At 36.3% G+C, this 14,244-nt stretch overlaps 2 protein-coding genes across 4 annotated transcripts; one reads left to right on the forward strand and one right to left on the reverse strand.

Annotated features, from left to right (window-relative positions):
- Window positions 1-785: 785 nt before the first annotated feature.
- Window positions 786-2,263, reverse strand: LOC110774046 (protein RADIALIS-like 4). Of its 2 annotated transcripts, none has more exons than XM_021978581.2 (2): window positions 1,839-2,263; window positions 786-1,069 (listed from the first exon to the last, which is right to left on the reverse strand). In XM_021978581.2, exon 1 carries the CDS (start codon window positions 2,115-2,117, stop codon window positions 1,872-1,874), a length of 246 nt encoding a protein of 81 aa, XP_021834273.1. In that variant the 5' UTR covers window positions 2,118-2,263; the 3' UTR covers window positions 786-1,069; window positions 1,839-1,871. The 2 variants fall into 2 exon arrangements, with proteins under 2 accessions (XP_021834273.1, XP_021834264.1); XM_021978572.2 differs by having other exon boundaries at window positions 786-1,005; window positions 1,839-2,261.
- A 6,032-nt stretch (window positions 2,264-8,295) lies between these two features.
- LOC110773936 (ARM repeat superfamily protein) lies at window positions 8,296-13,903 on the forward strand. 2 transcript variants are annotated; one of them, XM_021978450.2, is made up of 7 exons: window positions 8,296-8,522; window positions 8,816-8,889; window positions 9,741-9,818; window positions 10,454-10,639; window positions 11,082-11,189; window positions 11,558-12,714; window positions 12,861-13,903. In XM_021978450.2, exons 3-7 carry the CDS (start codon window positions 9,762-9,764, stop codon window positions 13,624-13,626), a joined length of 2,274 nt encoding a protein of 757 aa, XP_021834142.1. In that variant the 5' UTR covers window positions 8,296-8,522; window positions 8,816-8,889; window positions 9,741-9,761; the 3' UTR covers window positions 13,627-13,903. The 2 variants fall into 2 exon arrangements, with proteins under 2 accessions (XP_021834142.1, XP_088100449.1); XM_088244323.1 differs by lacking the exon at window positions 8,816-8,889.
- The last annotated feature ends 341 nt before the right edge of the window (window positions 13,904-14,244 follow it).

The raw sequence follows: 14,244 nt of genomic DNA on the forward strand, positions 1-14,244 counted from the left end.
GGAGATGCTCTAAGGTTATTAAATGAGATCTTATCTCGCAACTGTTGGATTAAATTGGTTAGCTGTTTGATCAAATTAGTTAGTTTGATCCAATGATTAAGAAATAGGGCATCATCTACTAAGGGCCTTATCTAACTATAGAATTTTACTATGGTGGGTTCCTTTTATAATGAGAGGACCATGTTAAGTGGATGTACTGAATGGTTTAATTTAACCGTTCAATAATAGTTCCGCAATTGATCTGATGTCTATTAATGTAACATAATGTAGGTTACATCCCACATAATGTAACACAAACCGTTAATACGATACGAACTATGTATAGCTCTAGCGGCCGAAGATGTTGATCATTAGGGTCAGAATTTGAATTCCCTCACTACATCTGAGTTCCCCTTTAACTAAATTAGTACTAGAGTCAGAGGTTATAATATAAAATTTAGATTCCCCTCGTGGCCGTCTTTCTTGGTTGAATACTTAAGTCCAGAATCTGTCGGGTCAGCCATCAAGTTCTCCACAACCTTTTTGACTTTTTAAATTCCATCAAGCTCCCCCATAGATATCATTATCATTTAATTATCATTCATGATTATGTTGATGTTGATGTAATTAAGTCAATAATCACATCCATTTAGATCACTTTGCATGCTCTGATTGCCGTATAGCTCAAGTTTTCTCTACCATTCCAGGAGAACATCTTCATTTTTCTAGCCTACATTGTAATTGTGCTGTGCTGTTTGTAGTAAAAATCTCATCCCCAAGGATGGGGAATTCAAGCTGGACAACAATAGGGAAGAAATATGCTTTTGCAAACGTCATAATCACACTAGTACTGAAAATTTCATACACAAATACATGGTGCTTGGTACACTGAAAAACCATAACAATGGTTAACTTAGTTGCATAAAACCCAAACTGCTTCATTTACATACATATCTGCATCTGCTACTTTTCACAAGTCTGCATCTTGAACTTCATCGAAACGTTGATATCATATACTTGAAGACCCTGCAAGGTGGAATTTTTTATAGAGAAATGTAAGTTTCAGTCTGCAGAGAGACTTTAAACCAGTCTGCAAAAACGTGAAGAATTCCAAAAGTTAAATCCAAGCATAGACAAAAGCCAAAAGGTTCATATGGGTTGCAAAGAAAGGATAAAATATTGAGTTGGGTATGCTAGAGAATCCTCATCAGGCCAATGAATTAGGTCCATAGGAGCATTGGCATACGTTATCCAGAAGGAGGTAGGATTAGATCACATGTGGACTTTCTTTGGCCTAGAGACAGGATAAGAAGTTGAACTAGTGTGGCCAGGTATTTCCTTTTTGCCTTAAATACGTTGTATAATGATAAGTAGTTAGGTGAGGGAGTAGGATTTTAGCCTATTGATCAGTAGCAGAAACTGATGGACCACACTGAGGACAAGCACTTCAGAAGTACTTCTCAATTTCACTTTCCTGGACTTTTCTATTGTCCCCACCAAAACAAAAAAGAAGAAAGAAAAAAAAAAGGAAGCTCTAGGGGGGACTTGGAAATGGAGATAGTAGATGCATAACTCAACCAGCTGTTCCCATGGCTAACTAAAGTGGACAGATACAACTGCCCATATCAGAAATGGTGTTGGCCATCTCGTTCGAGTTAACTGGGAACAACCAGCATTCTGTCATTAAGTTCATAAGTCATATTGCAACATATCCTTTGAATACAATCCAGTTTAATATAGTCCAGTCGAGTCCAATACAAGGCACCAGAAATGGTGATTTGTTTATGGATTGCAAAGCAAAATGTTAAAAGAGAACAGGAAGAAGGAAAAAAAACAGTAGAGAGGAACTAGTTAAGTACCGCTGCCATTCAAAGTTCAAACTATTGTCCTTATTAGTCGCCTCGGTAACGAGGAAATGGGACTCTGCCGGCCTCAATGTGATTGACATCCTCAATGAGGATCTCATAGTGCTGCTTCACCTCCTCAGCAGATTTCCCGCCCACTGCTCTGGCAACCTTCTGCCAGCGGTCTGGCGTATCCTTGTCATACAAAGCCAGGGCCTTTTCGAACTGCTTGTTTTGCTTAGGAGTCCACGAGGAGTTAGAGTTTCTTGAAGAAGTGAGTGAGTTGGATGCCATGAAAAGCACTTGTTAAGAAGAGGTACTAGACTGAACTCAAAAAAGAAGGGAAAGAAGGGAAAAGAATGGTTGTTTTTTTTCTTCCTTCCAAGTCAAGATTGGTTTCTTGAAGACTGAAGTCAAGGAATGGCTTGAGAAAATAGATAACCAAGTGAGCTCCTTATAAGCAGGAGGAGAAGCCTAAAAAGGAGTGGTGGGGTTAAGCCAGTTGGCCGAATATATCTTCCAAAAGGGCAGAATATGAAGTGACCCGTTCCCTTAAGAGCCACAAGATGAAGCAGGACAAGGAACATCAATTGCTAGAGGAGAATCAGTATGAAAGGGCTGGCCCTTTTATTTTATTTTATTTTATTTTCACTGGAACTATATTCCTTTGATCTAATGACCAGCAAATTGGTCCTCCTTTATTAGTTACTGGCCAGTTCTTGTTATTATCTAGCCGACTGAAGCAGACTCAATTGAAATACTGGTAATTGCAGCAACTGAAAACACATAATGTATCAGTACTTGCTTGGCTGCTGTAAACAGATATTTGTTTTCCATTTTTCTTTTGTTTGGCAAGATGGTTCTTTTTTTCTTTCTTTTTTCTTTGTCTGGTTTGATCCATATAGTTAATCAGCACTGACAGGCAAATGGGTTCTTCTTAATGTTGCTACTGGTCTAACTAAAGCATTATTAGTGGTGCAAAATTAAAGCTGTATATATTCCAGATTTTCTCCCAAATAAGGATAATAGGAATATGACTAATAAAAGAGAGAGAGAGAGAGGACACTGATAGCAGCAATACGTTTTTAATAAGCAAAGGGCCCTTTTGGGATAAGATTGCAAGTTGTATCACCTCCTTGTCATTGCTGCTAAATATCTGATTTTGACATCAATTTGTTTGCCATTTGAGTGTTAATGACTATTATATGCCTTTAATCATTTTCCAAAAACGGGAAGCTTGTGCAAGAATAGATAAAACCTACTTGAGATTCTGGTCAAGAAAGTAAGATTGTTTCTAGTGTTCATTACTTCATAAATCTGCTTACTTGTTTCCGTCTGTTCAACCGGTCTTTCGTTCGGTTCTTTTCTCTTGCTTTAGAGGAACAAATACTTAACATTTGGAAATTGGAACAGTGCCTCATTCATAATGTTTTACATTATAGTTTAAGCTTAGTTTGGGTGGGAAAACCCCTCTATTCACAATTGCTTTTCTGTTTTTTTAAAAAAACCTTTTTGTGCTTTTTTAAATGGAAGAAAGTCAATGCAGAATACAAGAGTGAGTTAATTTTCATTTTAATTTCTCCATCCTCATCCCATGTTTGGAAATGGGCAAGGCTTGGTATTTAAGATTGTATGTCAGCAGTATGAATATGGTTCAAAAGCAGAGCCTATAAAGGTTCCATCTTTTGCCTTTTGGGTTTCAGATTCCAATATTGTTTGAAAACTTCCTGCACAAATGGAGGTAACTATCTGCTATGCAATTCACATGGTATAAGTTTTGAGCTCAAAGTCATACTGATAGCAACTCATTTGGGTCAATATGAATTCGACTGGACCACTTTCGAATCTTGGACGATCTCCTTGCTGATATTTCTTTTTCAGGCTGCATTGTTGTTGTTCTTTTCTCATTTTTATCTCTGGTAAAACAGATCTTGGTGATCTTTGATTCTTCCACTTGCTTTTATTCCAAACAAGATATGGACTCATTTTCTAGGACCAAAATCTATGGCTGCTTGGAATGTTTGGTATATTCTTGAGATAAATCACTAATTGGCTGATACCTTTCGCATGCAAGTTGCATATTATTTTGTTTCATTGCTAGGCCTAGAATCTGCAATAGTTTAGATTTCTTGGCACAGAAAGCAGAGGATGGGATTAAGAGTCATGAATTTCAACTCTATCAACAAATCATTTCTAGATAAATATATGCTTAATTTTACTTTGACAAGGAATTATACACTTTGGCAATTTGAACTTGTGAGAATATTATAAATATTTTTAAATCTAGAGATTCGGGATTCGGGATTCGGACTTGACACTTCTTGTAAAAAAATAGAGCAAAATTATAGCACTAGATTAATAATTAACTGGAAAATGTTTTCTAGCTTTAATTTGTTGATCCAAGTCCCTCAAAATCATCCTAAAAAAACAGCCACAAAAATCTAGATATTGTGCTGTGCCACTATTGTTGAAGTCGGTTGATATGATCATTGGTTGAGAGGGACTTTATGAAAAGTGGAGGGAGAGAATCTGTACTCATGTACTGCCACTGACCATTGCATTCAAATACATCATTAATCTTTTGCAGAGATATGTATATAGCTGGAATCTTTATCACCTCATCACAAGTCTACGTCTATCAAAGTAAATATGCATGCCTATAGATTCCTTTTTCTTATACCCTTATGGCTATAATAGTCTTGCAGAGATTTTTGTATCTCCATTGTTGTTTCTTATTGCTCTGTGAAATTTGATGGGGATTAAAAAGTTGTGAATGGAACATATATATTTTTGTGCATCTTTATACCGAAATTCAATTCGATTTTCATGCTTTTGAGCTCTGCAGGTTGCTTGCTCCTGATTAAGGCATCTCTATCTGCTAAGCTAGCGTAAGCATGAGAACTAACCACCCTTTTCAGGGGATCAAAGTAAACAAAATTCCTTCTTTAAATAGTTTTCTAGTGACCCTGAATCTGCTTCCTTAGTGATTCGGTTTCCAAATTATCGGCAGATTGGAAAAGACCTGTGTGTTAATTAGCATATATAGACTAGTCGCATCACTTTGTACCTTTGTGATGTGCAGAACACATAAACACACCGGCACGCACCATTTCTTTCAAGGATAAGTTCTACGCATCATTGTTTTTGTTGAGTGTTTGTATTACATTAATGGTGTGTTTGCTAATCATGAATTGGAATTTTCATCATGAATTGAATTCCACCTATGGAGGATTCATACGTTTACTTCACATCAATGAATCGAAAAGTAAGTAGGGCTCATACAAAATTTGGAATTGAATTCTTGATTTTGGAGGAATTCAATTCTTAAATGGAAGGTGGTATTCTAATTCTCGAAGAACTAACCCATTATGAATTCATTTTTTTTTTACCCATTATATCCTCACACAATATTCAAAATTTTAAATTTGCCATCTACTTTAACTCAACAACGAGGACATTTGAGTAATTAGTACCACTCCTACACCAATTCCATATGGTTTAATAAACAACTTCAATAGGAATCTGGAATTTAACTCTCCTCAATCCATATAATTTTAGTAAACAACTTCAATAGGAATATGAAATCTAATTCTTCTCAATCTAACTCCTCCTCAATTCAATTCCTGCTAATCCAATTACGGATTAGTAAACATGCCATTATGAATTCATTTTAGGTTGGACTTGGAATTTGGCTATTCTCCCTATTGCCAATTGATTTTAGGGTGGAATTTCAACTTGTTTAATAGTATCAAAACAATGCTTCATGTGTTGGGCCCAATGACTCCACGTGCTCCCACGTCATTCAATATGTGGTGAGTTTGTTTCATATTAAAAAGTTAAAGGCCCAGCCTTTCGTTCTCCCCCACAAGTTGATGTTCTTGGTGGCGATAAAAGGTCCGTGGCTTGAACGGGTTGGACAAGATACAATCCAATTATTGTGAGGGATGCTGAGGGATCTGATTTGAAACATAACAACCACTTTTAGGGTTAATTTTCAACCATTGATTTGCTTGTGCAATGTTTCTGTTCTAGAATTAGAACCATATCTAGCTTTTTTGAAGTTGTCGGTTTTGGTTCTGAACTGGAGTTTGGTTTTGTCGTGTAGCCTGCATATGGTTGATTTCTGGAGCTATGAAGCTTCTGTTACAAGATTGTTCACAATAGTTTCTGTGCTAAAATGGAAGCCTGTTTACAGCTGTTGGACAAAAAGTTTTGTCGGCCCTTAATAGTTCATGTACTAAAATGGAGAGCTTCTTATTGGAAAAAATTATTATTATTATTATTCTGGGCCTCCCAAAGGCCCAAATTTATTCTTTTTGGGTCTTTTGGCCCAAATATATTTAGCTATAATATCATTCAACCTGTGCATATTTTATACTCGAAGCTTCGACCCTTCGACCCCTGTCTCAATGCTAACTACTTAGATTTTGGGAGTGCTTTTGAAAGAGCCCAAAATACTTCATGGCAATTAAAAGTGTTTTTTTTAGTAGTGTTCAATAGAAAGATTTAGAAGTGCTTTTGGGTTATATAAACGTTTTTTTGAAAAAATACATAGTTTATAATGTTTTTTTAGAAAGCACTTAGATTTCTTATGAAAATTTCAACATTTTTATAATAAAAGCGCTTATGATTGAATATCAAGAAGGATGCTTTTAACCACTTATCATATTTTATACTCGAATATTGTAGTGTCAACTTGACCCATTCTCAACGGTAGCTGTTTAGACTTGGTATAATCTCTGAAGAAAACCTGAATTATAATAGTTTTTGCTACAAATTTAATTGCCTTTTTTGACCTTTTTTTTTTCTATGAAAGCCTCTCCTCTTTTTTTTTCTTTCAAAATTTAAATTACCCTTTCATATTTTATTAACCAACCCAACAAGTAAACATTCAGGATGAGAATTTGTCAGTGATTATGCTGAGAACGCAACTGTTATCTTGTGAAAAGAGGAAATCCCAACAAACAAAGAAAAAAGAGAGAGTTGAAAACCTCCTCAGAAATAAGATGAAGAAGATTTACAAGCTTTTCAACGAAACGGTTGAGATTAAAAAAAAAAAGGTTGTATGACTGAGTTGAAATCTTTTGCGTCGAACGACAAAGTCATGATATTTGTCTCTCACTACCAACTTGCTCTTTTCTATTTTTGACAATTATTGCTAACGTTGGTGAATTCGTCATCAAAGTCATCAAAGTCATGTTATCGATAAACACATGAAGCAAATGAATATGAGCCATAAATAGAACTAAAGACTATCTTACTTTTTCTTCCAAAATAGCATTGCATCTACTCGTCATCTTCATAATATTTATATTTTTACGAGAAGATTGGGAATATTACCTTTGCCAGGATAAATATCTGGATGGGAATATTATTACAAGATCTCTTGGAACAAGTGGGGCGTCAGCCGAGGCAGAGTGATTAGACAGGATAGGGTTTGGCAATACAAGGATTGGTATGTTTTTTTTCAGGAAAACGCATTATGATAATGATGCATTTCAAATGTTCCCTTCCCACTACGTTAACTCGTACCGCCTGCTTATTGTGTTGAGGGCCTTTGTCTCTTGGGTGTTTGCTTCTTAATCTAAATTTTTTTTCTGCTGGCAGACCCCACACGTCACCACTCACTTGGTCACTTTAAAATTCTCCTTTCGCTTTCATAAAGCCACACCAAAGGCCAAAAAATAGTACCCTTGTAATTAATTGGTGCCAATGGGGTCACGCCTTTCTGAATGGTTCCCATTCTATTTGGAATTTTTTTTTCCTTCTTTCTTTGAATTAGAAAAAGAAAGGTAAATGGCTTGAAGATGAAATGGTTTTTTTAGTACAAACAATAGTATTTACGGTATAGGAGAGGGGTATTTCTCACACTCTTAATTAAGATATCATAGGAGGTTTGAATATGAGATCTTTTATCTGCAAGTCAATATCCTTTTTAACCGGGTTAAATCCCATTGACGTAATTCAAGTGATTAAGTTAGAGCATTTACATTTACCCAAGTTCTTGAAGTTCTAAATTTGATTTCCCTACTCTTACTATTGCTTGCATAAAAAATAAAAAGGCAAAAGAAAAAAAGGTTACAAGATCGCAGTCGGACTATACTGTTATAGTATTTTTTGTTGGTCCACTTCTAGTATTTGAAGGCACCTGTTGAGACTTCTTCAATATAGTCTGCGCATTTGAAAGGTCAGCTTCTTTTGACGTTTTACAAATGGCCACTCAGCTTCACGAGAACCCACCATCACAGTTCATTAACATGTAATTAGAGCTCATTAAACAATCAGATTCTATAAGGTGGAGCCCAAGCTACCACCAGTTGACACGCTGAAATTTATCACAGCCGTGACAGGCATGTCATGCTGCTTCAATGTAATGTGATGTCTGCGATTGAGACAGAAGAACCCACTGGGTCTTTGATCTCTCTTTGCTCTCTCTCTTGCTCTCACTTTGTGACTAAGACGACCAGTAAAACCTCATGCTCGTTGACTGCTCTCTCTCTCTCTCTCTCTCTCTCTCTCTTGTGTTATAGTTATTCGAAGTCTTAACACAAAGAGATAAAGCTTGTGTTTTCTATTAAGTTTCTCGTTTTGTTATCTGCTAGTCTCCCTTGTGGGCATGCTTTACTTTCTGTGATAAAGATTACCCCTTTTTTTTTCCTGGGTTGTTTTCTGCTTTGGATATAGAAGCTACGCAACTTGGTTGGTGCTCCTTGCGTGGCTTTCTGGGCTTTGTTTATCTTCAAAGTTTGTGTAAAAATACTGTTTGTTCTTTTGCTTTCTCATATATGGGATGGTTTAACAGTACAAGAAGCTGAATTCTGCTTGAAATTTGACAACTTTTTTGAGAATTCTTGTAGTTTAAGAGCTAGTCTGTAGGCAGTGGGTACTTTTGTGTTATTGTAGAGACTTGGAGTTTCAAGGGGTTGTGAAAGGTGGATATATTGGAGGCCATATTTTGTGGGGTATATGAATTGGGTTGTGGTTATTTTCAGTTTTTAGCGTATCTATGTGGGCTGAAGACCGAGGAGGGAGCTTGTGAACATAGCTCCACTTTCTGTGTCACTTGGTGAGGCCATTTTTTCTTATTTTTGTTTTTCGTAGATAGTTGTCATCAAGTTTGGTCTCTATTTTATATGGCTCAAGTTATAGCATACATCAGATCAGAGCTTCTTAATATCTAGCTTCATTGGTATGTTATAGAAAAAAGAAGCAAAACAGAGATTGGAAGGGTCCTGGACAAGTTTTTGCAGTCTTCAACTTTATTCTCAAAATCTATCAAATAGCTCCAACTCAAGTATAATTCAAATGATGAGTGGGATATAACTTTGTGATTTATAACAATAATAGTTGTTTAGGTGGGAAATAGAAAATCTTTAATATAAGGCACAATAAGATTGCATGTACTTAAAATTGTCAGTCATGAATGCTGATGATACATGAATCTTTGTGGTGAAATGATTCCAAACAGGAACATTACCCAGTTGAAGCAATCAAATATGGTCTTCTGCAATGATTATTTGGTTCCCAAATTCTGTTACTGGTTAAATTTCTTTTCTGCTGCATATATTTGAAAATGATTTTGTTAGGACCTCTACTAAACTCTGCATATTGTTCTTGATATGGGAGTGTTATAAACTTTATAATCTAATTTTAATTTGAGTGTTTCTTTTTTATGGATTCTTGACGGTTCCCATTCATTATTTGCATAATTAATGCCTTAACTCGAAAATAAAGTTTTGCAATTTGCTGTTGCTTAGAACTTGTGACCGAAGTCACATTGTTTTGCATACGGGATGCATGTTTACAGAATGTTGACATGTAACTGTTTCACAATATTAGATTTTCTGCATAATATGTAAAGAGATATGGTTGAAACATATGAAAGTAACCATCTTTTTCTTGTTATTGAATACCCAGATATGAGATAATTCCTCTTGAATGGGTACTGATGCCGCTGAAGGGGTGGAGACTGTGAGAAAACCCCATTCCTTTAAGGTGTGATATGCCACACAAGTCTCTTATTTTGTTTCATATGGGATGTCCAACTTTGAATATGCGTTCACTTTGTAGTTATGGATTCAATGTCTGATCAGCTTTAATCACATATTGCAAGAAACAACCTTTTTATTTTAATTTTTTTACACGTTATATATTTTTTTAAAATTTAACAAAACTAATGAAACTGTGAATTGCTCTAGTTTGTATTTGCTTTGATGTATGAAATATAAAGTTCAAATGTATACAAAGTGTAGTTTTATACATCTTCCCAACTAATAGTTGGTTTTTGAAAGGAAGATAATAGCTGTTGAACTTCCAGTAGCTGATATAAAACTTGGGACAAGAAAAGCCACACAAAAACTTGTACTGATATTTCTTCAAGATGACAGATTATGACCCTAATAATATTTCTGTATTTTGCGTGGAAAAACAAAAAGAAATGTTAGGGTATATCCAATTGAGAACTAGTATTAGGATCATGACAAATGATAAGGGTTCCTTGTAAAACCTAATGGATGCTCTACGGAATCTCAGACTTGAGATAGTTGTGTCCTTGAACATTTTAAGTGCATTTATCTAATTGTGTGGTCATATTAGTTGGATTTTTACAAAATTGTTATTCATGATAACAGGTTCATCGTTTGATGTGCACGGAACTTATGAAGTTGGTAGATAGAATTTCACGGATATTTCCAGATATAGAAGCAGCAAGACCTCGGTGCACAACAGGAATACAGGCTCTATGCTTGTTAACTCGTGCAATTGAGAAAGCCAAGCTACTTCTCCAGCATTGCAGCGATTCTAGTAAACTCTACCTGGTTTGTACCTTTGCATGATTTAGTAGAAGAAAGTAGATGGAGTGAGAAGACTGTTTATTGAATGTGTCAATATGGTGTTGGAACAGCAACTGAGATTGTTCCATGCTGCCTAGCCAAGTAAAAGATAACAAGATTTGGCGATCCTTGAATAAATAACGGAGGAAGAAACATAAATAACTGCATTCTTTTCTTCCTTTTTCTAGGATGGTTTTTCTAGGAAACCTCTACACTTGTTTCTGCATTAGGTTTTCATGTTTCCTGATGGAACTTACCCTTGAGAAACTTTTTTTATGGAGCTTGCTCCAATGCCTACGGGTTAGTCAATTTGAAATGCAAAACCAAGGCATTTCATTTCTTGTCATATACTCAGTGCGTTTCTCCACTATGAACTCTGTACCTACCTGTCTTTCTATGGTTGAGAGTTCCTTTGCATCACTTGCAGGCATTTACAGGGGATGTGATAGTCTCAAGATGTCAAAGATCAAGGAAATTGTTGGAGCAAAATTTACATGAAATTCAGAATTGGGTTCCAGTGATGTTAGTAGCGGAGGTTTGTCAATTTACATGCCCTTTTTCCTATTAAAAATTTACATGCTCTTTTGATATTTCCTTTTTCCCCCAATCCTACATTCCCTTCTGATGGGGTGCTGGCCAGTGACCTGTGTGCAACGGTATAACAGTGTTCTATTATTGCTCAAGTCAAACATTTATAGATATTCAGTGAATCAAAACATGTTGAAGTTTTATGTCCTAGGCTTCTAGCAGCATGTCATTTATGAATCTTCTTCTTTTTCTGGCAGCATCAACCTGTTTCTAAGTCAATGTAATTTTTGTCATATAATTTCCAATTTTCTATGATGGTTCATACCAATTTGAGTCACAATTGTTTGGTGGAGCTGATGATGAAGTTATCTGCAGATCTCTCAAATAGTCGATGATCTTAAAGGTGCAACCTTTATACTGGACCCATCTGAAGAAGAGGCTGGGAGGGTTGTCCGAGGATTGCTCCATCAAGATGCTTCTCAATCAAACTCAAGGGAGGATTCTGAAATCAAGGCTCTTCAAATTGCATCTTGGAGGCTTCATATTACATCATCAAAGGCAATGTTGATAGAGAAAAGATCTATTAAGAAGTTGCTAGATAAAGTTGGTGATAGTGACCTTCGAAAAAAGCAGATTTTGACATATTTCTTGTGTCTAATCAAGAAGTATGGACACTTAATAATGGGGAAGCAAGCAGAGGGGGCCTCTATGTGGCAACAAGGATCCTTGGCATCTGAGACTTCTGGCAATGGTTTGGAATATAATCAATATGCTGAAGCTGAACCTCATGTTAAATATAATCAATATAATCGAAGTGACATGTTGCATAGAACTGTACCACCTGAGGAATTTTTATGCGGAATATCTTCCAGATTGATGTATGATCCTGTTGTTATTGCTTCTGGACAAACATACGAAAAGAAGTGGATACAGAAGTGGTTTGATGAGGGTCATGATACATGCCCAAAAACTCATATGAAGCTCACCCACCTGTCATTTACTCCAAACGTTGCCATGAAGGAGTTAATATCAAGGTGGTGTACAGAGTATGGAGTCACCATTCCCGACCCAAGTATGCAACCAGAAACCCTCTCATGGGAAACCTCCTCCACTTCCATTGCTAGTTTGGGCAGTTCTATGAATGATATACATCTGCAAATGGATCTCAGCAATGTATCATTTGGATCCTTAGATACTAATTACAATTCAGATTCTTCACGCACAAAGATAGAAAGTGGCTTGAGTTTGGTGCAGGAGTATGACGATTCTCTGCAATACCAGAATGCTAAAAATTGTGAGACAGATTCGGAATTTCTATCTAAACTTGGTGAGCTCCAATGGGAATCCCAATGCAAGGTTGTTGAAGATGTCAAAAGCCATTTGAAATGCAATCCTCAAGCTTCTTACTCCATGTCATCTAAGAATTTTGTTGAACCTCTCATCAAATTTTTGAGGGATGCCCATGACCTGGATGATGTAAAAGCTCAGAGAGAGGGATTTAAATTATTGTTCACCTTTGTGAGCAAAAACAGGTAAATTTATATTTTGTAGCTGGGAATTCTTACTGTAGTCATTTCTTATCCATGTCATTACTCTCGTAGTGACTCTGCTCTTGCTTTTGCTTATGGGTTGGTTTATAATTTTTTTCTTTTAATTTCCTTCTTGTTGCCTAATGTAGAAATGATATAACGTACTTACGTGAAGAGGCATATACTCTGCTGGCATCTTATCTTGATTCAGAGGTCATAGAAGAAGTTCTTGCCATATTGGAAATTGTGTCTGTCCAACAGCATTGCAGGTCTAAGATCTCAGAGTCTGGTGCACTTTCATCCATTCTAAAACTCCTTGATTCCCAGATCAAAGATATACAAGGAAAAGCCATTAAGGTTTTGTATAATTTGTCCTTAAACAGAGACATTTGTCCAAAAATTGTATCTTTGGAGTGCATCCCAAAACTGGTTTCTTTCTTTAAAGATGACGCTCTTGCGGGAAACTGCATTTCCATATTGAAAAATTTGTGTGATACTGAAGAGGCCAGGATTTCCATTGCTGAAACTAGCGGATGCATTGCTTCTATTGCTGAAATACTTGAGACAGGCAGTAGTGAGGACCAAGAGCATGCCGTTGCTATCCTCCTTTCTTTATGCTCTCAGCGTGTTGAATTTTGTCACTTGGTCATGCATGAGGGTGTTATCCCTCCTCTTGTCTTTTTATCTAACAATGGGAAAGAGAGAGCAATGATAAGTGCATTGGAAGTGCTACGGCTCTTAAGAGATATCGATTACGTTGATGAGCAAGAATGCTCTGGATCTGACCTTGATGCATCTAAAGACAATGACAATCACTCTGCTGGAAAGAAGTTGTCAAAGCCGTCAGGATTCTTTGGAAGGACAATGTTCAAGTTCTCAAAACCCAGTTCGCTTGCACCGAAAAAGAAGAAATGAAGCCAATGTCTGGTAAGGTTCATTGCTTCTAGCTCGGAGAGCTTTGTGGTCTTAAAGCTGAGTTAAGGTATCATCATGTCATATGTAAATATAGTAGGAAGTTGATTGGTTTTTGCGGTCATACTAATTTCAACATAGTTTTTATCAGGTTTTTAGAATTCAGCTAAGATTAAGATTGTGAGCTTTTAATCTTCATTCATAGTGTATCTTCCACCCTTTTGCAGCTGTATATTCCATAAAAATGATAGAATGATGTTATTTGATGTGCTTCTGAAAATTGAATCCCCTTTCTCATTGCATTTGTATGTACTTGTGGCTTGACAGATTTTGCATTCATAATCATATATGTATTGCCTGGTACACTGTTGCAGCCTGCTGGAAAACATGAAATTTAGAGAAGGAAGATGCTATGGAATCCAATATTTTTGCCAGCTGTCTTACATGAACCATCATTCCATGCCATTCTTAAGAATGAGGCATGTCAAACATGTTCAGTAGGTCAATATTGATTTGGCAAAAAAAGAAAAAAGTAAATATTGATTGGTGGGTATTAATTGAGAACATTTTCAATTTTAACGAGCCAATAGCAGAGTTGGCTAAACCTTGGCTAAGTGATGA

Source organism: Prunus avium, chromosome 7 (assembly GCF_965620075.1).
Source record: "Prunus avium chromosome 7, drPruAviu1.hap1.1, whole genome shotgun sequence".
Taxonomy (NCBI): Eukaryota; Viridiplantae; Streptophyta; class Magnoliopsida; order Rosales; family Rosaceae; genus Prunus; species Prunus avium.

Bases quoted from the DNA above. Each gene is read 5' to 3' on its own strand.
- LOC110774046 (XM_021978581.2), bottom strand. From the start codon at position 2,117: ATGGCATCCAACTCACTCACTTCTTCAAGAAACTCTAACTCCTCGTGG.
- LOC110773936 (XM_021978450.2), top strand. From the start codon at position 9,762: ATGGGTACTGATGCCGCTGAAGGGGTGGAGACTGTGAGAAAACCCCAT. The intron at 9,819-10,453 runs GTGTGATATGCC...TCATGATAACAG, and splicing joins GAAAACCCCATTCCTTTAAG to GTTCATCGTTTGATGTGCAC. The intron at 10,640-11,081 runs GTTTGTACCTTT...CATCACTTGCAG, and splicing joins ATTCTAGTAAACTCTACCTG to GCATTTACAGGGGATGTGAT.